General features: G+C 42.0%; 1 protein-coding gene across 1 annotated transcript; it reads left to right on the top strand.

The window, feature by feature from the left end:
• Positions 1 to 1,745: 1,745 nt before the first annotated feature.
• On the top strand, positions 1,746 to 19,828 carry dcn (decorin). Its single transcript, XM_056425307.1, has 8 exons — positions 1,746 to 1,908; positions 9,193 to 9,419; positions 12,630 to 12,742; positions 13,670 to 13,883; positions 14,649 to 14,762; positions 15,043 to 15,136; positions 16,362 to 16,500; positions 18,347 to 19,828. The coding sequence occupies exons 2-8, from the start codon at positions 9,212 to 9,214 to the stop codon at positions 18,545 to 18,547; spliced, it is 1,083 nt and encodes a 360-aa protein (XP_056281282.1). The 5' UTR covers positions 1,746 to 1,908; positions 9,193 to 9,211; the 3' UTR covers positions 18,548 to 19,828.
• Positions 19,829 to 27,868: the final 8,040 nt, after the last annotated feature.

Genomic DNA, 27,868 nt, shown 5'->3' with positions numbered 1-27,868 from the left:
TGGATCAACTCGGGGCTACATCATCAGTCACTTCATTATTGTAGAGAGAAAGAGGAGCAGAGGGTTTATAGTTAGTTTGTGGGACGTGTTTTCATAGTAGCTTTCACTGTGGTCCGTGTCCGACATCTTAGAGTCATAAGTAACAGTGAGCATTTATTAGTATACCTTCTTAGTGGTATCAAAGTGGAACTTTGAATTTATACTGATTTAAAGTATTTTCCCATGAATCACCATTTCCATTGAAAGCTGATTTAAGGACCCAGAGGAGACTCCAACGAGGAAGCGGAGGCCGAGACTCATGCGTGCTGATGGAGATGTTGGCTCATGCAGAAGTTAAACTTGTGACCTTCCTGCAACAGCATGACATCGTCTCTCCCCAACGTCCTCCCGTCATGATAAGATGAGGTCTGGTTCACTTGGGGTTATAAAACAAGTTCCACCCCCACATTTGCCCTGTTTTGAGCCAATCCAGAAATGCCCATTAGAGTCAAAACATCATTTATTTTCAAAAGAAGCAAAGTATTCCTATTAATTACATAATGTGTTCCTAGAACTCATTATTTATATCCAACTTGCATGGCCAAAAAGGAGTGCTCGAATGAATTTGACTGGTTTGCTGGTTGCAACAGATGCACACCAAACATTTTTCTTATCCAGAGGAATATCTTAACAAGTAGTGGATGAAATAGAACATGATTTGGTGAAACCCTTTATGTAATCAAAAGACTTTGGTGATCCCCTGACTTTTCTTCTCTTGTCACCATGAGGTTCAAATTTGTGGTTGTGAGTGTAATTTCTGGACAACTATTTGACAGATTCCCACGAAAAACTGCAGTGATGCGTTTTCCACTTAGGATGACTTGTAAAGATGTATGTGATTCCCTGACATCTAATTAAAAACATCATTAGCAACGCGGATGCACAGCCCTAAATTAAAATGAATGGGAGGTTGTGCGCTTTTGTCGCAATGCCTGATTTAGTGGTTTCGCCTTTTTTAAACAACTCACCTTAACCGTCTATTGTCATTGCCAAGTAAATCTTTTCCGGCTACAGGCTTGAGAAAAAGAAAAAACAACCTAAGGAATAAGCATGGGAGCCTTCTTCCTCCCACTGAGTCACCGGCAACACTCTGTTGCGGGCCAATAAAATCCAATAGACCAAAAAATCCATCAATGGACACCTAGACAAACCTAATCAAGATGTGTGGGTTAAAACAGAAATGGAGGTTTACTGGGAGGAGGTGCCAATCTGAATAGATTCGACAAACGTGTGTGTGTGTGTGTCCTGGGGTTAGTCAGTAGAAACTGAATGTGAATGAATGACACCGAGAGTGTGGAAGGGGGAGAGAGGGGTGGTGTGCAGCGCTGCGCTCAGAGCTCCACACAGGACCTATCAATACCAGATGTCACCGTGAGGGTGGCTGCCAGCCCGATCCCTGCTTATTGCTTTAAACTCAAACTCTCTGCTTCTTTCTTTCTCTTCTTCTCTTGCCTTCTTTTCCCTCTCCCTGTCTCCTGCTCTTTCTCTCTTCCTCCTTTCCCCCCTCCTTCCTTTCCCTTCTCCATTTCCAGCTGTTTTTTGGAGCACGAGGGTGGGGTTGTGGGGTGGTGGGGGGGGGGGGGGGAGAAGTTCTCCACCAATTGTTTCGGTCCTGAGAGGAGCCCGGCGGTCGGACCCTCCCTCCGTCTATCTCTCTCCCCTCTCTTTCCTCTGTCTCTCGTCCTCGGTCTCTCCTCCCCTTGTTGTGACAGAGCACACCTGCTTGAACTTGGCTGCACGAGTTCTGAGTCTAATTACCCGATAGGCCCTCGCAGCCACTTCAGTCTCATCCCCCCCACTCGACTGGATTTTTTGGGAGTCAAGCTCATCTCGAACAATTTTACTCTGTCTTGATTCTTCTGAGAACAGGTAGGTTAATGCTTTACTCTGAGAGAGGAGGAGAGTGTGGGTAGTGATGGCGGACGTTAGGTTCAGAATAAAGAGCTAGGTTAAAAAGTGGTATGTGAGAGAGAATAGTTTTGAGAGAATTATTTGTTTTATGCTGGATGGAAAAGTTTTTAGCATCACAAAATCAATAATTCGTGAATTTAAAGTCAAATTATTTGCTGATAATGTCATTGTATAAAGATAGGATGACTGCATGTTTTTTTTCTTATTTTATGCAGATACATTTATAAGACTGGGTTTGGGAATGATTTGATTCACTTTGCCGTACAGTCATGTGTGTATGTGTGTTTTCTGGATGTTGCCAGGTCTTGTTCCCACAGCTCTCGTGGCTTTGTGATGAGAGACCTTTAATCAGATCCAGTCCAATCGGCATACAGCTCAGTGAAAAGAGCGGCGGCTAGGGGAAGGGGGTGTGGTAGTGCAGTCGATGCTGGTACCTCGTTCCTGCGCCAAAAAAACCTTATTCTCCTGGCTCATTGTTAGTCTTCAAGGTTTCCACCACCGACGAGCGCCACGGGACGTGGGGTGTTCAGCACTGTCTCGATTCAGCTTGCAATTTTGAAAAAAAATGTGTTGCTTTTTTTTTTTACACTTGATTGTTTGGATGTAACCCATATGGTTGTGCATTCCTGAAATGAATTGTGAGTGTTAGTTGTATACATGGCAAGTGAATATGATGTGTAACACTTACATACGGACCAGTGGGTCGAGTCAGGGGAAGGCAGAACATTTATATTTCATACGTAAGTTGTTTGCTTCAACATTGGCTGACGTCAGTGGAAAATGCTTTTGTGTCATTAATTTGTTCCTTTTCCCTCTTTGCTTAGCTCTCTTTTATTCAGTCCCTCTCTCTCCTTTTCTTTCCCCGTGGTCGACAAACAAAACGAAGGGGGGTTGGGGCGACAACAACAACAACAACATTTCTTCTTTTCACACTCGAGCAGTTCGTTTGCGAATGTGTCCGGACCGTTTTAAGTCCAATCTCTTATCTGTCTGCTCCCTGGTTCTTCTTCTCACTGGGAAACTGCTGCTGTGTTTTCACAGGACGCAAATTGCTAGGGGCAACTTAAAGTGAGCGGCTTTGAAGAGACGATGAGAAAAAGAAATAAACTGTACCTGGCAACGCACAGTGCCGTTAATCCCGTAATGGTAGAGCTTCGTCGATCAAAGAGAGGTCTGAAGCCACCACACAAGTATCAGCTAACTCATGACATCCTTTATGCCAGCAGGAGAGAAAAAAAAACCTAATAAGGCTCAGATGCACTGAATTGAGTTGAATTGAGTTGAACTGAAAAAGGAATAAAAAGTCAGGCGAAGAAAATAGACTGAAAAGTGGGATTGAGAACAGAATCGAGGCTAAAAGAGGCATACGCACTGCACTAAATTACATTCTGAAAAACTACTTCTCCAGTTCATACTTTTGTTGTGAGCTGAGCAGATGTTTATCATTTGAACTAGAAGTGAGTGAACGGAAGGTTAGGAGGAGACAAGGCCCAGATTTGCACCCAGGGGCTGCTTTCCTTCCATCTGGACTTCATCTCTCCGGTCAAACACAGCAAACGAACAATGGAATTGAGTTGACATCAAACAGGAAGGCTTCCCACACCCCTTTTTTGCTCTTTGGAATACCAGAAAGTTCCACATGTCAGTCTTTTCAGGCCAAAGTTTTAAGGGTCAGACAGAGAGAAGAAAACAGAAAATACCATAAGCTATGGGAGAGAAACCGGGGGAAGGGAGGAAAAGAGCACACACTCAAGAAAAAGAGGAGATGGAAAGAGAAGAAAGGGAGTTTGTCCACGTCTGTGCAGCGCAGACTGTTGATAATGGGACTGGGGTTGATGGCAGGCTGACAGCGCTCCTCATGGACCAGCTGAAATGTGGTTCAACCGCTCGCTGGCGTTCTCATGCCACGGCTCCACAAGGCAGCCGTGCATTGGAGACCCTCGGATGATCTTTCAATAATATAGTTACGGTGCTCACGCAATTTTATTCACTTTATCTGCATGAAGAAATTGTATTGGTCGTAGTGGGAAAAGAGAGTTTCGGGCATTTTCGAAGCCCAAAACAACTTTCCATGCAAACAGAAAGGCTATTTCCCAGACCAGTCTGATTTGGCTTTACAAGAACCTTTTGGCTCTGAAATAGTTTTGTTGGCCGGTGTCTTTGCATATTTTCAGATCCACATGTTCTCGCTCAAAAAATCCCCAAATATATAGAGATTTAAAATGTTGTTCTTTTAAAAAACAACCACTGCCAAAGGAAGAGATAACAAAGAAATGTCAGCATTCTTGATTAATGCGTACGTGTGTGTGTGGGGGGGGGGGGTAACTGCATGGGAGGGAAATTCCCAATCATCTTCGTGATGGGTTAAAATGGCCACACGTGTTTTAAAAGTCCTGTGGCCCTATAAATACCTTCCAGTGATTCATTGCTGACAGACGCTCTGCAGAGGCAGACGCAGGTCTGTGGAGAGTTAGACTGGGTGGGGTGGGGGAGTGTGTGTGTGTGGGAGGGGGGGGGGCTAATGGACCGGGGTGGAGGATGGGATGGAATGGGTGTCTGCCACATTGTTTTCTTCTTGGGTTTGATTTGCTAAAACCACGAAACACCATGTTGCTGAACACGTCAAGATGCATCATAAAGTCATTTGCTCGGTGGTATCATTGATTTTCTGTGCTTCAGAGTTCCAAATGAAAGGCAGCAACAAAGAGGAGAGAGTGACAAAGCAAAGGAGGGGAAATTGCTTTCCTCCCTCATGCGAGCGCTGCTTCCTGCCTGGGAATCATTAGTAATGTCGGGGCCAGACTTGGGGGAGATGGGAGGGAGGGATGAGACAAAAAGAAGGACACAGGAGAGTTGACAAGGATGCCACGGCCACAGGAAATGTCAACCACCCTTTTTTTTTTTCCGTCACATATGGGGTGAAGAATCTCAGGTTTCAGAGACACAGCTCACAGCTGCTTGTGCTTTTTGATATTTCTTGTAAACCCACCATAGTTTAATATGCAGTGCTTCAACAGACTTGAATGACTTACATAACAGATACACATAACCACATACGTGAACATCTTTACCCAGACGCGGTTTCACAGAAATCCCCATACATGCTTTTTCAGAATAAGAGTTTTAAAAAAAAAGGCTTAATTGGATTATTTTGCATGGTTTTAAAAAGTTCATTAGTTGGAAAACAAGCGTCTACCAATTTCCTGCCACGTTTGCACTGATTAGTGTCAGTCCAATTCTTGCAAATAAAGCCTGTTCCATTTTTTCATCTTGCCAGCTGGCATACAGCCATATCATAATGTGACGCTGGCCATATCGTTTCATAATGATACATCCAGTTTGGTATATTTAAAAATGATATCAAAATGGTTTAAAAAGGAATGCTAATCGTAAGTCATAAAACAAATGGAGTTGCATCCACAAAGATCGATGTGTCAAATGTGTCGCATTATCCAAGCTGCAGGGCACCAGATGACACATTTTCTGACATCAAAGTTCGACCTCCAGCATGTTTTGATCCCTCAGTAAAAGTGAAAATGATAAGGGAATACCTTTCATCCTAAAACAGTCATCTTCTTTGAGGGGATTAGAAAAGGCGAGATACAGGGTTTGCATGCAAGTCATGTTTCAGCATGCTCTGGGGTTAGCGTTCACCAACACACACACACACACACACACACACACACACACACACACGTGTTTGAGGAGCCTGTGTCGTGCGTTCGGTACATTATGTAGGTGTGTCCGCATGTGTGTGTTTATATAGAAGTGGGGGCATCTTCTTTGCAGCGGGGCCGGCGGACACATCTGAGCCCACTGCTCATGGAAGAGCCGACGCCTGAGGCGCCGCAGGCCGCCTCATGCATAAAGCAGAGCGAAAGCCCTGAACTTCAACTTTGAAAGATGCGATTACTTCTTCATGCGTTTTGAATTTAGAGTCACCTTCAAGTTCACAGACAGGCCTGTGCACCCATAAATCCACCACAACACACAGCCCTCCATCTCCAAACCCAAAAGTCCCACACGCACAGTGTTAATAGAAAGGACCGCAGATGTCACCGTGAGTTAATGTCCCAAACAGAAACTCTTGAGAATCCCTTCTTCTTAGATTTTGTGTCCCGAATCCGTTTTTTTAGTCTCACCGTCAACAACCCCTGGGTCCGATTATAACTCCCGAGGTACAGTAACTCTTGTCTTTGCAGTCATGCTGCAGCCGGTGAACGTCCATAGAGAGTTTGAGATGGCTCCCCTCTGATTCTCGCCTGTCTGGCTCACATTAAAAGCTGCTGACGCTTTTATGGACGAAAGCTTGACGGATTGATGGCGAAACACATGGAGGGCCATCTGAAATCCTGCACCGAGGCACATGTGCACGTCTTTGGGTTTTATGTGCTCGTGGCTGTGGGTCAAAGCAGGGAGACGCGGTTCAGCAATCGGCATTGAAACCCTCTGTTATCTTGTGTACATTGCCGCTCCCTTCAAGCGGAGCCGGAACACTGGCTTTGAGGATCATTCTGAATGTTCCAGCCTGCAAGATGTGTTAGATGTGACTTTCGAATACTTTCCAGTGTCGGCGATTGGTGTATCGTCCTAGGAGACGAACAGATCTGGCATCCAAGCGGGGCGAAACAAGCCATCAAAGGCATCTTCGAGCTCGTTTTAACCCACAAGTGCTTTGTATCTACAAAATAAAAAAATCTACTGCCGATGCCAAGTCTGCAGACGAGGTTTTCGTTGGTTTGAGCTGAGATAAGAGAGCCTGACACAGCCAAGATGACTCAGTCTGCCGAAGACTGGAACAACGTGTACTCTGGATCAACTGTGTGTTCAGAGCGGAGCTCTTTGTGTGGACGCCTCCCACTGCAGAGCGCTCTCCATGTCGCCAAGTGAGATGGAATGGTACGTTTGATGCATGGAGAACTGCATCGATACAAGAAGCGTCGACTAAAACACTTTTGAATGTTTTTTAGTTCGTTATTTACCGCTTCATTGCAACAGAGTAAAACAAATAAGAAAGATGAAACAGTGAGAGGCAGAGCTATTCGATTCAACGCAATTCTCCTCTGGATGGAATTGATTTTAAACTGTGAGCTCTGTGACCACTGGGCTGGAGCTGGACAGTGTGTCAAAGTGTTGGCTGTTTTGTGGACATGGGTTATAATTAGAGCGTGTGTTGAGAGTCCCTCTGGGCCCTGATCCGGTGACCTGGCATAACCTTCACCGGGATTCGCTCCACCACAGCGTATCTTTCTCGTTTCTTTCTTTCTCATTCTCAAAGACACATGGTGAGAAACTTTTTTTGAAGACTGAACCCGTTGAATGCATTTGCACTTGTACATTATGTACAAACGAAAAGGTGCACAGACAGCACAACTGGTGCACTTGAATACACTTAAAAACGCAAACTATTGCACACAAAATACGCGAATATTCACTTAACCCTTGTGTTGCCTTAGGGTCATTTTGACCCGAATCAATATTACACCCTCCCCCCGCCTTAGGATTAATTTGACCCCATTCAATGTTTAATGTCGGTGTTCTTTCGGTAGTCAACAAACAAACATAAAGTGCCTCACACTTAAACTTGGAAAACAATATTAATTCTACTAATTTTCTGGAGGTTTTAATTGCTGGCGTCAAATTGAACCCAAAGGGTAAAATATGTTAGTAAATATAAAGGTAACAGGAGGGTGAAACATTGAATCGGGTCAAAATGACCCAAAGGCGGGGGGAGGGTGTAATATTGATTCGGGTCAAAATGACCCTAAGGCAACACAAGGGTTAAACGACAGAAACTAAGCAACAATACAGCACATGAGAATCATGCACATGAACACAGACCGCATAAAAACAGGCAGGAGTCACCTCCAGCGCGGGCCAACTCATGGTTTTGGTTTCATCATCCTGGTCATGATGTTGAGGTTAAAGTCTGTTGCTGACCAGCGACTCCCAAATCATTTGTTAGCCGCTGCGGCTCAAAGCCGCCCTTCAATTATTGTGGCACCAAGACGGAAGGAGCAACTTTCGGCTACACACATGACAACCAGATTGCCGGGTTTTTGAGACTGTGTGTGTATTGCCGTGTAAAGGTTCAGGCAGTTTGATGCATCTCCATACGGTTTGAGGTTAAGAGGATGTGTCAACTGGTTTGTGGCCGAGTTTAGAAATAGAAGACGGCAAAAGGAAACAGGATTCTCCCGGTGACTCCACTGGTACAGTAGATGAATGCTATTTGAAGGGCTTTAATGGTTAATGTGATTTATTACTTTTGAGTAGATGATGTAGCAGCCATACGATTTCCCATCATGCATCCCCTGTGTATTACTGTCAAAGAAACTAAACTGCAATCCTGCATGAGCGAAGCAGACAGGCCCAGCACATCATTGGACCAAGAGCACAGCAGAGTATTTCTCCTGCAGGGAATAGTTTAAAAAATGTTTTTTAAAAATAAAATAAATAGACTTAGTAACGTTTCTTATCTAAAGACTACATAGTAATTTAGTGTGTGTGACAGCTATAGAAAGTGAAAAAAGCTAATGTCGAGGATCAAATAAATAGAATTAGTTAACAATGGATATAACCTTAAAAAAGATAGCTCTAGCGTTTGATAAATGATGACCAAAAATGGTGACACAAATTTGGCGATGAACGGATATATTTTGGGTTCATCGAGCTTAATAATGCAAACTAAAATGTGGACACTCGTACAATGTGAATTGTTTAAAAACAGTGTAACATTTTTCACTTTTATTTGATTAACAGTGTTGGATTCCAGTTTTGAAATCAGAGAGAAACTCTTACTGATAAAGAAGATAGTTGTCCTTCAGGTCTTCCTCGTTTGCTCTCTATTCCTCAGTAATGTAATCGTTCGGTCCCTCGAAGGCGTGTTGCCTCTGATAAAGTAAAATTGTGTCATTTTCTCATTTCGGTTTGTGCTCCTGCTCTATCACCTTCCACCTTTGGTCTAAAAACAACCACTTTCACAGCTTTTTTTCACCAACCCTCCCTAAATTGTTACACCCAAGTGTGTAACCTTCTGGTCCTCCAGCTGTCACCTTTTGCCCTTTGCTCCTCTTGACTTCAATCAATGTCTCTTGTTTTGCCTTTTATTCTCTTTGGCCTTCTCTCTTCCCAGTGGAAATCCAAATTCCCCCTTCACATGGAATGAGAAACAAACCGAGGCCGACTGTTTTGAATGTGTATCCACCCAAACCTTTGAACTGATGTCTTCTCGTCCCCCAGACTCCCTGCTAGCAGCACCATGAGGTCAGCCTGTCTCTCTTTGCTCCTGGTCACGGCCTGTTGGGCTCTGCCCTTCCGCCAGTCCGGCTTCCTTGACTTCATGATGGAGGACGAGGCGGGATCGGGTCGAGAGCCTCTAGAGCGAAGCCCCCCTGTCATGCCTGTCGGACCCGTGTGCCCTTTCAGATGCCAGTGCCACCTGCGAGTGATCCAGTGCTCTGACCTCGGTAGGAAAAGGAACCGTGATGTTTCATATGGTTGTGTAGCATCCCACACATCAGCATCTTGGTCATGTGTCCGGCTCCAGACTAACTTTTCCACTAGAAGTACCAGCACATGACAAGAAGCCTGTTGCATTATTTTAATGTAACAAGCTTCTTGTTCATGTCCATTTACTTTTTCCGCTCCTCCATTTGGATCTGGATTTCTAACAAAAGACTTGAGATGAGGTCAGATGGGTGTCAATTTGGTGTGTTTGCAATGTTCTTTTATTGTGTTGAGTCACGTTAATGGGTTTTTTTTAAGAGAGGAAAAAGTCCCTGACTTCCCAAAAACTGTCCATACAAAACCACATCTTCATGTCAAGGTCATGTTACGTTATGCATTATTGCAAATCCTCCAGAGAAGATGACACCCCATGTTGACACCCTAAATGCTCACAGATGCTGCGAGGCTTATTTCACTTCCTGTAACCATCACAGTATTTGCCTTTTCTGGCCAAAATTGCTTTTTAAACATACTGTAGGTGGGGATTTAAAAAGTCCAGATTTGGTATTGGAAAGTCCAGAACAAACCAACAAGCTTGTTTCTCTTTCTGAAGCTTGCTCATCAAGTTTTAAAGACTACAATTACTTTGCCAGCTTTTTTAATTCAGCACAGTCACAACAATTTACTCTTTGTCATCGAGGTTGTTTGGAGGCCATCCGCTCTGTTAGTCTAATCCGATACACAACAGCTTGAGTCATAGAGACTTCATTTACCCTTGTGTATTACATAAAAGTGCTTCACTGCAGTTGGGTTTGATCAGGTTTTTCTGACTCTGCTTTTATTTGGAAAGGATGGGGCACAAGCTTTAAGGAAGCAGATGAAGGAGAAGAGGGAGTTACAAATGGAGGACAGACATAAAGAGCGCAGATCCACTTTGGTTTAATGAGTTTAAGAGAGGTCCAGGGGTGAGACGGTGAAATGAAATGGCGTTTGCATATAGTGTGAGTATGCAGACAGCTCAAAAGTCCGAGTGACAAACAGTTGGAGAGCGTGATGTTCAGGAAAACTCCGGTTCCATTACTTCAGTCGTTCAGCCGAGTCACCTCCATTCTCCACTCCTGCATTAGAACTGTTGGCCCCGTGCCTCCATCTGTTCCCCGGAGCTGCTGGCCTGCACACAGACACACACACACACACACACACGCACATAGGATTAAATGTATATGTATATATTTGGACACACACACAGGCCCGGGCAAGACGGAAGAGTCTGCTCCCAGAGCACTTTGGAGATGTGGATTTTCCTGCCTGAGTGCAGCTGCAGGATGACAGCTCAAACATTCAGGAGAAAAGCCTTGGCTTCGGAAAAAAATGTGTTATAGATGTGATGATATTTTCTTATCCACTGACTGCCACAATTGCCTATTGTTCTCGGTTACAGGTATTAATCTAATGACACAATCAGCAGCTTCTTCTGATTAAAGATGTGCCTTTTGTAAGCAGTGATTTTGTAGGATGTGCAGTTATAAATCCAAACTTACTCAAATCCCACGAGTCTTTGATGAAGCAGCCAGATCCATTTGTCACATAACATAAACACTGTCATTAATGTTTGGAAGTGTCCAGTGCAGTCCAAAACAATCATGCCAAACAATTTGCTATGAAATAGTAAAAAAAAATTGATTATTATATTCGGGGGCAAAACTTAAAGTTAATTTTTTCATCATCTGAAAAGTGAAATGCTGACCGTATTTATTTGCATATCCAGAATGTCCTCTTTGGTCGTGCCAGTATAACGGACCAAAGTATTTAGACCAGGCTTGATTTATTTTTTTAATTCTTGAAAAAAAAGGAAATGCTTTTTTTTTTTTGTTCATTTATTATAATTTGTTGAAGATTTTAAGACAACAGCTCCTCATTTATTGTGACAGGAAGCATTTTCCAAATCCTACAACAAAACATCTGGGTGAAAATGAAATCTTAAGGCATATTTAAAATCTGGGTTTTACTGTTTGGGTGAACTCCAAAGAATTCGTCACAATCTTTCAGGACGAAATGCGTTCAGTCATACGTCTGTGGACCGGAGATGCAGAACGTCAGCCTCTTTGTTAAACAGTTTATTCTACGCCTCTTCCTCTGAGATGTAAACTACCCATCATGAATCTCAGTGTATCTTTTGGGTTACCACGGATGCAGAAGAGCATACACACCGTGACTCCCAGCTGTCTCCGCTCCGCCACTCCCGCCAAACAGTCTTTTCACTGCGGATGTCCTTTTCCGTGTCACATTAACCGTGCCGTGATAAAGTCAAGGCAAAACGATGCGGGTTGAGCTCAGTGTCGCTTACTTACTCCAAAGGAAATTTGTTTTAACGTCCATTTCCACCATGCGTGCCTCGGAACAAATCAAACTCTTATTTGGTGCCATTGGAATGTCATCATGAAACCCACTCTGCTCTAAGTTCATATCGTCGCCACTTTATGGAGCGACCTACTGTGACGAAGCAGACTTTCTTATTTCGGATCGTCTCTACTGTAACTTTGGTTACTCCATGCAGCTCGTCCAGGTTTAGCTCATAACCAAAGCAGTTCTTAAGAGCTTAAAGCCCCTGCACAGCATTATTATGCGCGACTAAATAAGCAACAATCAACGATAAAGTTCAGAATAAAACCATCCTTGGTTACCATGTGATTAGATTTGATGGACCGCGCTCGTGGCACAAATAAGCAACTGTCTTCAGAATTTGATCGGTGCATGAGAATATGTGAAATATGTACTTTATTGATCCCATATTGGAGAAAAAGGGTTGTCATGGCATTGCACAGGAACCGTAAATATGCATAACACTAGGAGAGTTTTAAATCTATCGAATATAAATAGACTAGAATACCAAACTACTACGATTAAAAAGGTAGAGAAAGGGAAACGTATCAATTTCTTATTACTATGGCTCGTGAAAGCATTCTTAGTAGACCTGATTCACACGTCTATAAGGTCCTCAGTAAGTTGTTGTAAGCCATCAAACCCTTGAAACATGGAGATGGCGACTAGCAAGTCCATTTCCTGATGAGGTCAGAGTGTGGTTAACCTCTCGCCACGAGAATCAGGGCTGTCACCACCTCACCTCAAACTAAGTTTACTATTACCCATCATTCTGATGGATGTATTGCATTTGCGTGCTTCGAACCCTCCTTCTGATTAAACCATGTCTCTTAAACATTCAACATCAGGTCTGAAGTCAGTTCCTGAAGACATCCCAGACGACACCACCCTGCTGGACCTGCAGAACAACAAGATCACTGAGATCAAGGAGAATGACTTCAAGAACCTCAAAGGACTACATGTAAGATGCACGTCACATCCGTCTGCAGAGCGCCATGTCTGTGTAGTATGTGTAATATTATGTAATGGGTTGTTACGCAACCGTATCACGAACCGCAACCCCCCAATATGAACCGTGGTGATCCCCACGAGGAGACATCTTGTTTTTAAATGATTCATGAATTATTTGGTGGTTCTTGGCTGTTTCTTAATAACTACTCACAGTGTTATGTGCAGTATAATGAAATGTTACCACACTCGGAGCTGTTATTCAATTTAAAATCATGCACCTAATTTCACCTACCGTCCCCAAACTCTCCTCAACCTCGTCCATAGATCATCCACTCCCCCAGTCACCAGATGCATGGAAACTATTCACCCGGAGGCTTTGCCCCCTCAAGCCCTCAAACTCCTTTCGTTTTCTTGCTCGCAATAAATACCTCTATCTGAAGGCCAGAGCTGTTTCCACTGTAATGTATCTGGCCTCTCAAGGGGAAGGAGCACATACCTCACATTGCCTCATGTCTGTTTTTACATGGGAGTGAGACTGCGGGAGGTAGAGTCCTATGAAAACGCAGGGATAACTCCAGATTAGACTTGAGCTTGGTCCTCCATCTTGACTGCACAGGCACCTGGTAAAAACAGCTGCTGAGCTCAAAAACATCTTGTTTGTGTAGAATCTCATCTGGATAGAACATCTCTCTGAGTAAAGAGAAAACAGTAAAAGCCTTCAAGATGTAAAGTTCCACATCAAGATCAAATTCCACAAGAATCAAAGTTGTGAATTGAACTAGACAGATCAAAAAAAGCCAGACTCAATTCCTGATTCATTTCTTTATGCCGCTGTTTTACTTCCCCAAAGTGTTACACACGACACCGTGCAGCAAGAATGAAAAAAAAAAAAAATTTAAGAGTATTATCTCATCTCATTCGATGTTCTTTCTTATAGGCTCTGATCCTGGTGAACAACAAAATCTCCATCATCCACGCCAAGGCCCTCAGCCCCCTGACCAAGCTGCAGCGCCTCTACCTGTCCAAGAACATGCTGAAGGACATGCCCGCCAACATGCCCAAGAGCCTGCAGGAGCTGCGCATCCACGAGAACGAGATCTCCAAGATCAAAAAGAACTCCTTCCAGGGCCTGTCCCATGTCATCGTCATGGGTACGGAAATAGAATTACTTCTTTTATTGGTCCAAAAATGCAAATATTTATATTTTATAGCTTACAGCTTGAAGGGGGTTGTGGTATATTGTTCAACAGTAGAGGTCACATCTCCGGAGGTATGCCTGCGCATGGCTCCAGTTCAACAGGCGTGATACAACATATTTACCCAAAGGGAAAACAGTGTGAATTAGATGTTTCCACAGCCTCTGCAGAGTTTTCTAGTACTTTCATGAAAACAAGGTCCTCTATAGTAGTTGAATGTTGATCAAAGTACTATTCTACATCTGTGAAGGATGCAAACAATTAATCTATTCATTGTTCAAATGAGTACTTTAAATTAATTAAATTAGGTTTGCATGGATTTAGGATTACTTTCTATAGGTTTTCGTTTGTTGTCCTTCATCTTCCATCCGCTCCTTTTTCCTCCACTTATCACTTTGACGAATCATCTCTAACTTCCTGTTCCACAATTTTTTAAAGTGTCATTGCTCAACTGAAGTTTAACAGGTGGATTACATCACTTAAGATCCGATGATATGAGAAGTAGGATCTGTGATACATCAGGGAATCTGGCTTGGAGACAGTCTGTGTTGTAAACACAAGCTATTCTCTTGACTTTGTTTACTGGTGACTCAGCTCTATGTTGCTGTAACGCCCCAGGAGAGGAATCTTCTTCAGAGACATGACCTCTTACTGCTGTTCTCCCTTTTTTTGTCTGCACTCACAATTTGTTCTGTTTTTTCCCTTCATGTTCATTTTCAGAGCTCGGGTCAAACCCTCTGAGTAGCGCAGGAATTGAGGACAGTGCTTTTGCTGACCTGAAAAGGGTCTCCTACATTCGCATTGCAGACACGAACATCACAGAGATCCCCAAAGGTAAAAAAATAAATCTTTTTGCACAAACAATTTGGCTTAATCCAAGTTTTAGCTCGCAAAGGTCAGCCAGAAACATCAGTCTTCTACGAAAGAATGCAGGCTTGGATCTCATGGTGGGAAGATGTCTGATGTTTTAGTAAAATGATATCGACCTGATACACTTGGAAACTTGATATGTACTTTTTGAGCTGAAATTCAAACGTTGCAAGTCTCTAATTAATCAGAAATGTCATCACTTTATTATTTAATAATAAATAATCCTTGTCTTGTGGGTTGTCAGGTCTGCCAAGCTCTCTCTCTGAGCTCCACCTGGATGGAAATAAGATCTCCAAGGTGACGGCTGGTGGCCTCAAGGGCCTGAAGAACCTGGCCAAGTAATAAGAATTATGATTATCTCTTTACAGTGACCCATATTAACCTCATCATTTCATGATAGAACAAATGGCATTTGCAATGCAGTGCACATCGATTTGTCCTTAATGTCCTAATATTCTCAAATAATGTTTCCTGGAAACTTAACATCCTGTTTTGCTTTTGTTAGAACTATTGAAATGTGTATCTGCACCATGCTGAAACATACCAAGTAATGAGTTCAAAAGCCATATTATTGACTAAAGAATGTCAGTTACACAGCTCTATCTCAAGATGGCTGACACATAGCTAATGTTAGCTACCAACGTTTGCGAGCATTACCCGCCATAACCAACTGGGTGTGTTTGAAGTTGAGAAAAAAAATGACGGTATCACATTTTATATTTTATAACTCATGGATTCAGCTTGTTTGTAAGATCAAGAGTTGATATGTCAAGTTGCTTAGCTGTAGGCTATCTGTCTAAAGTTTGCTAACATTAGCAACAAAAATCTATTCGTAGGCTACAAGATCAAGAAAGGTTGAAGGTGGAAAACTCCAAATTTAATTGAATTTAGGAAGGTGTGAGTACAAATATATTTAACTTTTTAGAAAATAACTAAACGTATCTCTTTCTAGAGGAATATTATCTTATTTCCTCTTTCAAAAAGGTAAATAGCATAATGTAGCCTCGCCCCTTTGGAAACATGAGAAGCATTTTATATTCCGTTTAGTTTATTTCAACTTTCCCGCTGATGCGACATGTATTATTTATTCTCTGGTATTACCGTTTACGGACTATCGTATAACAAAACCCGAGACCCAAGCAGTAGTTTTTAGAGAATCAAAATAACTGCTTTGCTCATAAAATGTGGATACACTGTGTTTATAAGATTACTGCCCAGACTGTGCATACCAAACGAGAACAAAGGGGGCTTTGATGCATCAGGAGTAGAGTTAAAGAGGATATGAGAGAAGAATGGTCTATATTTTCCATTTGCTCATAATTTAGAAATGGACTGGGAAAGAAATGGCCTCAATCACAGGTGCAGATTCTTTTAGGTATCCTCATTTCCTCAGTTTATTTCTTTTCGTACCATGTTGTAATGCCAATAATAATGTTGGCAGCTGGAGACAAACACTGATGTCACTATCTGTTTCCCTACTCATGCAATTTGTGCTTTTGTGTTTTGTTCTGCTTCACATTTGCACATATTAATTTCTCATCTAATTGCGGACTTTTCCTGCAGGCTGGGTCTGAGTGACAATGAGATCAGCTTTGTGGAGAACGGCACTCTGGCTAACGTCCCCCACCTGCGAGAGCTGCACCTCGACAACAACGCTCTGATCAGTGTTCCGGCTGGCCTGTCCGACCACAAGTACATCCAGGTACAGAAACTGCTTCGATACACATCATAATTACAGGACTTCTCAGTGCTATCAATCCACGATCACAGGAAACAGGGGAATTGTTATTGCAACCATTTAGTTCCAGTAAATTAACTCTGAGCATTACACATACACACACACACACTCTCTCTCTCTAACACACACAGGTCGTTTTCTCTGATCCAAACCATACTGGAAAAAAAGTTGACTTTGTTGCATTTTTGCATGGGGTTTGCTTAGGTTCACACTGCCCGATTACAAGTCATGCAAGACTTCCATAACAAAAAGGCACATGGATTCATTTAGTTTGTTTAGTGAGTAGAGTGTTGGTAGCCTGTCATGCTATAATGTTACAGCTATTGGCAGGAAGGGGGGGGAAGGGAGGAGGGGTGGGGGTTGTAAACAGGCCTGATTCAAGGCCCTTTTACTTTAGTTTGGCCTCAGTTTATTTGAGCATTTCATTACTTACTGCTGTAATCGGGCCCGTCCCTATAAAACCTTTTGGAGTAATTGTCTGCACTTTGTTGAAGTTTTATATTCACTTCTAATGAACTGCACGGTTATTCTGTGAGCATCCACATCTCAATGGCATCGTTGTTATAGCAACCATGGCAAACCAAACTATGGGAAGAAGAGTTTGGAGAAACAGCTTCCAACAAGCCAGTGTGCACAGTTTGTGCTAACTGAATTTCTCAGTGAAATTGGTGTACATAAAACAATTAACGACAACATTATGGTATCACATTATTACTGCATGAGTTGCTTAGCTTTTCATGTTTATGCAATTGTGTTAAGATTTGGACTTTTATCCATGAATAGTTTAGTATTTTTGGATCTAGAAGCTTTGAAATCTGTAATTAGCATGATATAGTTTATCCCAGTGGATTTGTGGAAGTTCCCTCCTTTTGTTCTTCTTTCTAGGATCCTTCTCATCCCCCCTCAGTGCTGCATGATGATATATTCAATTCAATTCAGTTTCAATTCAGTTTATTTGTATAGCCCAATTTCACAAATTACAAATTTGTCTCGGAGTGCTTTACAATCTGTACCCCTGCCCCAAAACCTCACAGGAGAAGAAACCTGGAGGATCTCTCCTAGGATGGACAGATGCAATAGATGTAATGTGTACAGAAGGACAGATTTAGAGTTAACATTCAATGAATATGACAGAGTGTATGAATAGTTCATAGTAGGCATATTCCACGATGGAGAGATCCATCAGGCAGATGGCGGTGGGGAGGAGGAGAGCAGGAATTCCACGACCCAGATCCAGGCAAGATTAGGGTCCATGACCCCATGGACTTCCGGGAGAAAGCAGAGTTAGTAACGTGTGATTGAGAGATGAAAAATTCATCCTAAGGAGAAAAAGAGGAGATAGGTGCATCCCTATAGCAGCATATCAAGCAAACCTGATTCAGCCCTAACTATAAGCTCTGTCAAAGAGGAAGGTCTTAAGTCTACTCTTAAACGAGGTGACTGTGTCTGCCTCCCGGACTGAAATTGGAAGCTGGTTCCATAAAAGAGGAGCTTGATAACTAAATCTTGATATGTTTTTTTTTTATGTGATTCTGATTCATATATGCATTTAAAGCTGTGCTGGTGCTCAAATAACAAGCAGCATCGAGTCTTTTGAAAAAGTATCACTTAGGAAGTAATTTCCCCAACTGTTTACAGTTAAACATCCTGAAGGGGAAAACAATCTACTTGGATTTCTTCAGCCATTATTATTTATTTGGTGACTTGTGATCATCTTCTTTATCCACTTTATTTAGAAACACCATAATTATTGCCATGCACGTCCCACTCAGTGACCAAAGGTTGTCATTATTTAAATCCCCTTCTCCAGGTGGTCTACCTCCATGCCAACAAGATTGCGGCCGTGGGAACTGAGGACTTCTGTCCTCCCGGCCTCAACCACAAGAAGGCCATGTACTCCGGCATCAGCCTGTTCAGCAACCCCGTGCCTTACTGGGAAGTCCAGCCCATCACCTTCCGCTGCGTCTTCGACCGCTCCGCCATCCAGCTCGGCAACTACAGGAAGAAGTAGAGCGTCCTGCGCACCTCTGCAAGGGAGAGTGTGTGTTTGTAAATGAGTGTGTGAACGTTTTCCAGTTGTGCGTATTTGACCACAGCCCCACAACACTGACCCCACTAGCGACACTGCCTACGCACAGACAGTGACGCCATTAACCCACGCACGTATTCCGAAATGTTAATGGACATGGACCTCTTGACACAGCGTATCATTTTCATTCTTTAGCTTCCAGGTTGGTGCAGCAGTAGTACACACGGCTTACAGCAAACACCAGCATACGGCGATGAGCTCATCATTCATAGACGCAGTTATAAGCAAGCGATTAAAACGATAAATGTGTTCTCTCTCATGCTGTATTATTTGCTTTCAGTGGACAAATTGAAATTCAGAGGTGAACCCTAACCAAAAATATTTGAATTCTCACTCAGTGGAACATGTTATTAATCCCACTTTGATCAACTTTCCATCCTTTAGCCATTGTATGAATTATGAGAGCGCTGGCCTGTAGAGCAGGCAGCAAGGGGATAACTTGTGTTGTACAATGCCTTCAACAACTGGTATACTAGAATGTACTGGATATTACCTGTGTACTAAGAATAGCATTCAGAGTGTAACATTAGCACGCTGCACTCTTTGAAAGAACTCAGAGTTTCTATTTGTATTGTACTCAATTCAAGTAGAGATAAAAGCAACCGTGACTTCTATCACTTTGTGATTTCTTGTGCTTACTTCAGTGTTCTGGGTTAAGTTCTGTTTGGGTTTTTGAAACACTTTTTTTCTTCATCGCATTTCCTCTCTTGTTCTTTTCCTTGTGTATGTTGTTCCATTTCAAAAGAAAAATAAGGTGAAAAAAGCTTATAGAAAGAAGAAGAAAAAAACATTAGAATAAACAATGTGTTTTAAACAGAAGCCATTCCCAAAGATTTATATGCATGCCCTTTTTGCTTTTCATTTTAACTTGAACCTGGTGCTTTCTGGAATCTCGTGTTAATCCCTATATGTATTTCTCTCCGTGTTTCCCTGACCTTTTATTTCTTTTTTTCAAGAGTCAAAGAAAAATATGGTGTATGTGGACTAGCATGCCCACTGCAACCATGTTGGTGTGAATGTTGTGTGTATAGACGCTGTATATAAATGCTGTATAAAAACCTCTCATTTGCTTAAAGGCACAAGCACTTACCATAGCTCAGACTTAATATATCAGCAACAAAGGTGTTCCTCTTTCTTTCCCCCAGGAGAAGGGACTCCAGCTAAGGTGTCCTGAACAAAATAAAAATACTAATGGAAAAAGTAGCCGTTTTTGATGGATGTAATGACCAGAACTTGCATTGATTATCAATGATGTTATTGGAGATGTGTGCTCCCACTGGATGGCGCTGTAATCGCTACAGCACAATAAAAGAAGGGGCGGCGGCTTCTTGGCGAACAAGGTCAAGAGGAGGCACAGGTACCGTTGTGAAACAGGTGAGACACCTCGACGATACACAATACGCAGACACATAAGGTGAAAGTCATGATAGAAGACTTGTCCAATAAGATTACCATGGCTGGCTCAATTCAAATGTTTAGGAAATCTGCTGTTTTCAACAGAGATTCATGCGTACTTGAGTTTAAGACTTTTCAAAAGGAAATAAATGTGCCCACATAGCCGTACAGTAGATGCCCTGCCTCATTGCAACAGATATGTCTGATCAGGTGTGCCCTGAGATGGACTGGCTACCTGTCCAGGGTGAACCCCGCCTTCGCCCAATGTCAGCTGGGATCGGCTTCAGCGCCCCGCGACCCAAAAAAAGAATAAGCGGTTTGGATAAGAATGGATGTCTGATCAGATAGAGCACATAAATAAATAAATGAATATACACTACCGTTCAAAAGTTTGGGGTCACTTAGAAATGTCTTTATTTTTCAAAGAAAAGCACTGTTTTTTCAATAAAGATAACATTAATCAAAAATACACACTATACATTGTTAATGTGGTAAATGACTATTCTAGGTGGAAACGTCTGGTTTCTAATGAAATATCTCCAGAGGTGTATAGAGGCCCATTTCCATCAACTATCACTCCAGTGTTCTAATGGTACATTGTGTTTGCTAATCGCCTTAGAAGACTAATGTCTGATTAGAAAACCCTTGTGCAATTATGTTAGCACAGCTGAAAACAGTTATGCTGGTGATATAAGCGATACAACTGGCCTTCCTTTTGAGCTTGAAGTTTGAAGAACAAAATTAATACTTCAAATATTAATCATTATTTCTAACCCTGTCAATGTCTTGACTATATGTTCTATTCAATTTTCAATTCATTTGATAAATAAAAGTGAGTTTTCATGGAAGACACAAAATTGTCTGGATGACCCCAAACTTTTGAACGGTAGTGTACATGCATAACATGTCCTGATAAAGACCCATGTTTGACAAACTACCATGAAAAATACCGTATCATATAATGTAGTCCCATCGAGCCTTTGAGACGTATTTTCCATAAAAGATTAAATGATATTACAACATACAGAACTTCTATTTATTTTCTATAATCCTTTATCCTGTGCAGGGCTCAGGGTGGGTGGAGCCATTCCCAGCATCCATTGGCCCAGAATCACGTTGCATCACAGGATGTACTGTACACATGTACAGGACGTACGGTATATAGGCGGTCCACCGTTTCTAGGGTCTGTGGGAGGAAATGGTCACTCCCTGGGGAGATTAAACCGACACAAGGAGAACATGCAAACTCCACATGGGCCGGCAGGTTTGATCATACACTTTCCCTGCAGTGGAAAGACAATGTGAATTACTGAGCCATCGTACCAACACATCCAGGTCCTGGGGGGAGTAAAAACAGCTGGATGGTGGGCCCAAAATTTGTTTTTTACAAAATCCGACATATAGATTCTCTTCAAGCTGCAGTCTCCAACTCATCTTGATGGGTTTTGTAGTCTGAGGTAAAACAAAAATATTTGCTCACAAACTATTTCTGGCCTCTGCCAACCAGTGGTTTAAAATCCTAAAGTCATTTATGAGACTGTAAGAAGCATATTTAAAATATAACGACTCCCTTGAGACGTGTGGTGGTTGACACTTCTGCCTCGGCAAGCAGGTTGTATGGTGTCTTCAGCATGTGTTCACTACTTTTATATTTTGTGGCGTTGTTTAAAGTCTTAGAAGTGACAATTATCAGTAACATGCTATCAGATAAAGAATAAGTGATTAAATAAGAGTTCATTAATTCAATTAATGCCCCGAAAAGCTAGGTTTTTTACTGTGCAGTTGGTGCATCACTGCCACCAGCTGCATATTTTCCACACACTCCTTTCTGTTTTTCCTATTCACCACTAATGGATATGCAACGACGACAAGCAAACAAATATCATATTTATAAGCAACAACAAAAAGGTGAGGTTTGAGATAAAAGTATACATATTGTGAGCAAATTCAAATACAAAATGCGGTGGCAGATAAATGATTGTATATGATAAAGAAATGAAGCAATATAAGAGTTTTGAGACCTCCACAGAAAAGCTGCTTTCCTCACTAAACTTCTAACTTTGTGGCATTAGATTACAAATAATGCATACTGCCTAGAAGAAGTTTTTAAAGAAAGAACATGTAAGAGTTATGATTGGCTCAAAATCCTCTCCATCTGATAGGACTTGGGTCTTCGAGGAACAGACTGAAAGGCATCAGTGTTTGAGTGCTGGCTCTCGCCCCACCGGCTAAAAATCTGTTTATTATTCAGCAACCTGAATGTACTTCAAGCTGTTGCCCCCATGTGGTCGATATTGGAACAGCACTCTATATTCTTTGCACACACACATGCATGAGCACGGTCCAACAGAAGGCTCTCCTCTCTACACCATAAGCACTTATTGCTTTAGGCTGCTGCCATTATTTGTGTTGGTGCATGTACTGAGTGTCTGCAAGGTCTCAGTTAATGTGAAAAAAGTACTTTGGAGAAAATCAGTTGTGTGAAAATAAGTTTCCATCGACTTAATTCAGAGCATATTGGCACACACTGCACACTCGCTGCTTAGTGTGTTTTCACATGCACATGTGACTTTGTGTGTGTGTGTTGTAGGTGTGTGTGTGTGTGTGTGTGTTTGTGGCCTACACCGTGTCGAAAGCAAAGACCGGTGAGCCGAAGTGCAGATGTGTCACACATTCATGCAGTGGGTTATTTCTATCTGCAAATCCAAACTACCTTCACCAAATGTACACACAGAAACCTGAGCTTAGACCCGTCGGATATATGAGATGCTAAATTCCTTCAATCAAATCCCATCAACAACGCCACAACGTGTTAAACCCCATTATTAGTGTGCGTGAGATTTGATATGAAAACAATACACTTTATCCCTTAAGTTAAGGGATTGTAAAATAAGGGTACGTTGTGTGATACAGCCAAGGTCATTACAAAATAAGAGAGACTTTTGCCACATGGTAGGAGCAGACGGTGGTGTCTGAGTGCCGTCTGAGATTGTGTCAGAAGCCTCTGTGTGTCCGTGCCAAGACGTCCAAAAATATCCCAGTTTGCTAATATGCTTCCTTGGATCTCCAAACTGTGTATAACTCTGTCAGAGCATGTGTATTTGCACCTTAGTTTTAAATGTATTTTGCTCTGCGAAGATGTCTGTGTATGGAGATAAATGCACTGCACAGATTGTAACATGTCAGTTTTCCATCTACATATACATTATTCACCTTTGCTAATGAGGAAATGTGTATAAGGGGGTTTTAATAAGAATGTTAAAGTATTTGGGCATGAAGTTATCATTAGGTAATCACACACTCTTGTACTCTGCCCTGATGCAAGCAACCTATAGTGGAAAGCTGATCCTTTCATTTTCATTCAAGATCTGCTCAAAAGCTGAAAAGTTATATAAGATGGAAAAGAAGTCTCAAAGGGGCCTACAGACCAGAGTTTCTTGCTGAATGTGCTAAAATGAGGTCGGCATTACATCGTGGGTGAGCAGTGAGTCTTCCCCCCCCCCCCCCCACCTCTCTTAAGCCCTATAGAAAGGCCTGATTGGCCGAGAGGGGAAACGCGCCTTGCTGCTCTCAAGTCGTTACAGGAAGCAGGTTCTTGCACAACAGGTGAGCTCCATAACCCTCCAGTCACCTCATGGGAATTGTGACATTTGGCTAAAGTGCAGTATTTCGGAAGTTTGAGTGTAGAACCATTGAGTTCTTTAAATAATTTCACTTTAATTGTGTCCTAGAATTTTCAGTAATACAAAAAAGGTGCTGAGGGATATGTTGTAATCTAGTGGAAAACCAAGTATTGATTTGAATGTTCAAAATGGGTTGATCCAAATTGGACTTGACTGACTGGAAGCTGTTTATCCACTATTATATGATTCAAATCCTCAGATAAAGGAGTACAGAGTTGTTTCCAAGAGTGTACACACATTATGCCCTGGGTATGTAATTTAATGATTCTCTCTTTTCAGGCCTTTAACTGTATTTCTAGCAGTGAAGCTGTTGCTAACTGATTTTATTTTGAAGGCAGGGAAACACTGACACTTTGCTTAGTCATCCTTACATTTATATTCTTATTTATTCGTCCTATTGCAATCTTGTTGATTTCCTTGTAATAAATCAATATAAAGTGATGGATGAAATCCTCAAAAGAAATGTAATAGGTTTGTGTTTCTAAACACTAAAAAAACATAATATATTGCCATGCTTTCTACACAGATAAATAATTAGGTTCACAGCAAAGCAGATTTATGATATTCTTCATTGCAGTACACAGACTTCTTTTAGGGACACGGATCAACGACAAAGTCACGCTAGTCCATGCAGGCTGTTGGTAAACACTAACATTTGATAAATAGATAATAACATCTTGTAAATAAAATTGCAGGCCTTCTTTTACATAAGGCAATAAAGTAACTTGCAACCAGTAATCACACTGAGGTTAAAAGAAAGGGCAAAGGAAGAGCGGAAAAACTGGTTTTCTTAACATTACATACTTTAAATTTGATAGGATGAATATTCAAATGGTCTAAATACATCTGCGTCAACCCCTGAAATATGTCCAATGCATGGGAAACAGTTTCATCTCCGTTTGGTTGTTCCATGAATTTGTGTTCTCATATAATTCAGTATTTGGCATAATTGCAGGGAAATTAAACAAGTTGCACTTAAGTACAAACAAGTGTAAGGGAAACAGTGCTGGAAGCCAATGTCTGCCATCTGGCCCGATGGAAAGGAAGTGAGAGCATAAGGCAGACAGCAACAGTGTGGAGGAGAAGAAGAAGCACAGTGACCAAGCAAAAGGTCTGTTTTCCACCTCCACTCTGCACAGTGTTTAACTGCTTACGTCTGTGTTCACACAAACACACTGCCAGTTACAGAGGTAGAAACACACCAACCTCAAAGAAATAAATATTTTTCTCTGATGAAGAGCCCACGTGAACTGCCTGCAGACCAATTGAGAGCTGTTTGGATTTCCTTTGACATTTTGTATATTTTTTTCCCCTTTGAAATGACAAATAATTGAAAGATTAAAAGGGTTATTTTTTGACCACCTGTGCACATAATTAGTGTACTCCTATATTTTTAAAATAGTTCCTCTCAAAAGCTTGACAACAATAGATGAAATGTGTAACTTGAAAGGTGTTGGTTAAATCAGACTGCAGAGCGTGGCAGAAAAAAGAGAGTTCTTAACGAGCCACCTGTGCTGATTGGGCCTGTTTGACACCAGGTGTGACTCGTTAACTATAATGAAGGACAAGCTGGTGGCCCGGCTCTCTGTGAATCTGTCAATGTGTCTCTGCTGCTGGGCTTCGTGCCACACTCTTCAAGGTGGCTGTTAAGCCTCTTCCTGAAAAGCCCTCTGGATCAGAGGCAGTGGCCTGACTTCTGAACCGATCTCTAACCTCCCTTCCTCTCAGATCACGAGAAAATTAATTGTAAATCGGTTGCAATGCTGTTTCTGTAATAGTTGTTGAAATTTCAATCAGGTTGCATACCACAGCACCGGGGCGGCACGGTGAAGTACAAATGACCTCTTGTGGCAGCAGATAAAGGACTCCCTCTGTCACCAGTTAACATTGGAGCCTTAGTGCTGCATTCGACACCATTGACCATGACATCCTGTTACGGGAACTGGAGCGGTCGATTGGCATTTCGAGCCCGGCGCTAATTTGGTTTAAATCCTGTTATCCCAGTCGATCTCAGTTTGTATTTGTCAGCGATGGCGCCTGGTGATAACCACCGCGTTAATCACGAGGTTCCACAGGTTCTGTGCTTGGATCAATTTGTTACCTTATACGCGTATTTCACGGAAAGCGTGTGTCGGAAACACTCATAAACTTTCATTGTTATGCAGATGACACTCAACTATATTTATTGTCGATCGAGCAAAACCGAGTGAGAGCAACCAACTCTGTAAAATTCAAGCATGTCTTAAAGACATATAAAACATGGATGACCTGCAACTTCTTGATGTTAAACTCAGACAAAACCGAAGTAATTTTAATCGGCCCTGAGCCTCAGAGATCGATCAATTATCTGGTGATGGATGTGGCTTCACAGACGGCATTGCCTGGCATCCAACACCATAATAAAGAATCTTGGCGTTATCTTTGATGGACTTGTCCTTTAACTCCCAACTCCCGTAAAGAAAGCAATCTAAAGGACTGCATTCTTTCATCTCGTAATATTTCCAAATACGTAATATTTAAAATGAATATTTCAAAAATCAGGCACATCTTGTCTCAAAAAGATGCAGAAAAAAGAGTGGTTCACGCGTTCGTTCCCGAGACTGGATTACTGCAACTCCTTATTAGCAGGCTGCTCTAATAAATCTCTTAGGTCCACCGGATAAACTTAGGTCCTCCAGTTGATCCAGAATACTCTTGCAGGTCCGTGTTCTCACTAAAACTAAGAAAGATCACATCACTCCTGCACTGCTCAGTTAACCAGAATCCTGCAGCTCGTGCTCCCAGTAAAGAGATCAAATCACTTTAAGATTCTTGCACTACCTACATGTGATTGGTGATGCTCCATCATATCAAGCTTGTCGTACTGGCTCCCAGTAGAAACTACACTCACTAGTAGGACTACTTGTGGTTCTAGAGTCTTAAAATTCTTCCTTTCTCTTAACCTACAAAGCCTTGATTGGTGATGCTCCATCATATCTTAAGGAGCTTGTCGTACCATATTGCCCCACTAGAGAGCTACACTCACTAAATGCGGGACTACTTGTAGTTCCTAGAGTCTTAAAAAAGTAGAATGGGAGCCAGAGCCTTTAGTTATCAAGCTCCTCTTTTATGGAACCAGCTTCCAATTTCAGTCCGGGAGGCAGACACAGTCACCTCGTTTAAGAGTAGACTTAAGACCTTCCTCTTTGACAGAGCTTATAGTTAGGGCTGAATCAGGTTTGCCCTGGTCCAGCCCCTTGATATGCTGCTATAGGCTTATAGCTGCCGGGGGACGTTTAGGATGCACTGAGTACCTATCTCCTCTTTTCTCTCCTTAAGGATGAATTTTCATCTCAATCACACGTTACTAACTCTGCTTTCTCCCGAAGTCCTTTTGACTTTACGTCTCATGGGGTCATCGGACCCTATGAGACGGCATAGATCCCATCTGCCTGATGGATCGTCTGGGTCGTGGAATTCCTGCTCATGACTACGCCACTGTCCTGTTGAGACTCCGCCCACTCCTCCTCCCCACCGCCATCTGCCTGATGGATCGTGGAGGTCTCCATCGTGGAATATGCCTACTATGAACTATTCATACACTCTGTCATATTCATTGAATGTATTTTAACTCTAAATCTGTCCTTCTGTACACATTACATCTATTGCATCTGTCCATCCTAGGAGAGGGATCCTCCTCTGTTGCTCTCCTCCAGGTTTCTTCCCTTTTTTTCCCCCTGAAGGGTTATTTGGGAGTTTTTCCTGGTCCGATGTGAGGTTTTGGGGCAGGGATGTCTATGTGTACAGATTGTAAAGCACTCCGAGACAAATTTGTAATTTGTGAAATTGGGCTATACAAATAAACTGAATTGAATTGAATTGAATTGAATATAAAGTGATGGATGAAATCCTCAAAAGAAATGTAATAGGTTTGTGTTTCTAAACACTAAAAAAACATAATATATTGCCATGCTTTCTACACAGATAAATAATTAGGTTCACAGCAAAGCAGATTTATGATATTCTTCATTGCAGTACACAGACTTCTTTTAGGGACACGGATCAACGACAAAGTCACGCTAGTCCATGCAGGCTGTTGGTAAACACTAACATTTGATAAATAGATAATAACATCTTGTAAATAAAATTGCAGGCCTTCTTTTACATAAGGCAATAAAGTAACTTG

Source organism: Pseudoliparis swirei, chromosome 10 (genome assembly GCF_029220125.1).
Source record: "Pseudoliparis swirei isolate HS2019 ecotype Mariana Trench chromosome 10, NWPU_hadal_v1, whole genome shotgun sequence".
In the NCBI taxonomy this organism is placed as follows: Eukaryota; Metazoa; Chordata; class Actinopteri; order Perciformes; family Liparidae; genus Pseudoliparis; species Pseudoliparis swirei.
The sequence above is the reverse complement of the archived record's forward strand: the minus strand, read 5'-3'. Positions and strand labels throughout refer to the sequence as shown.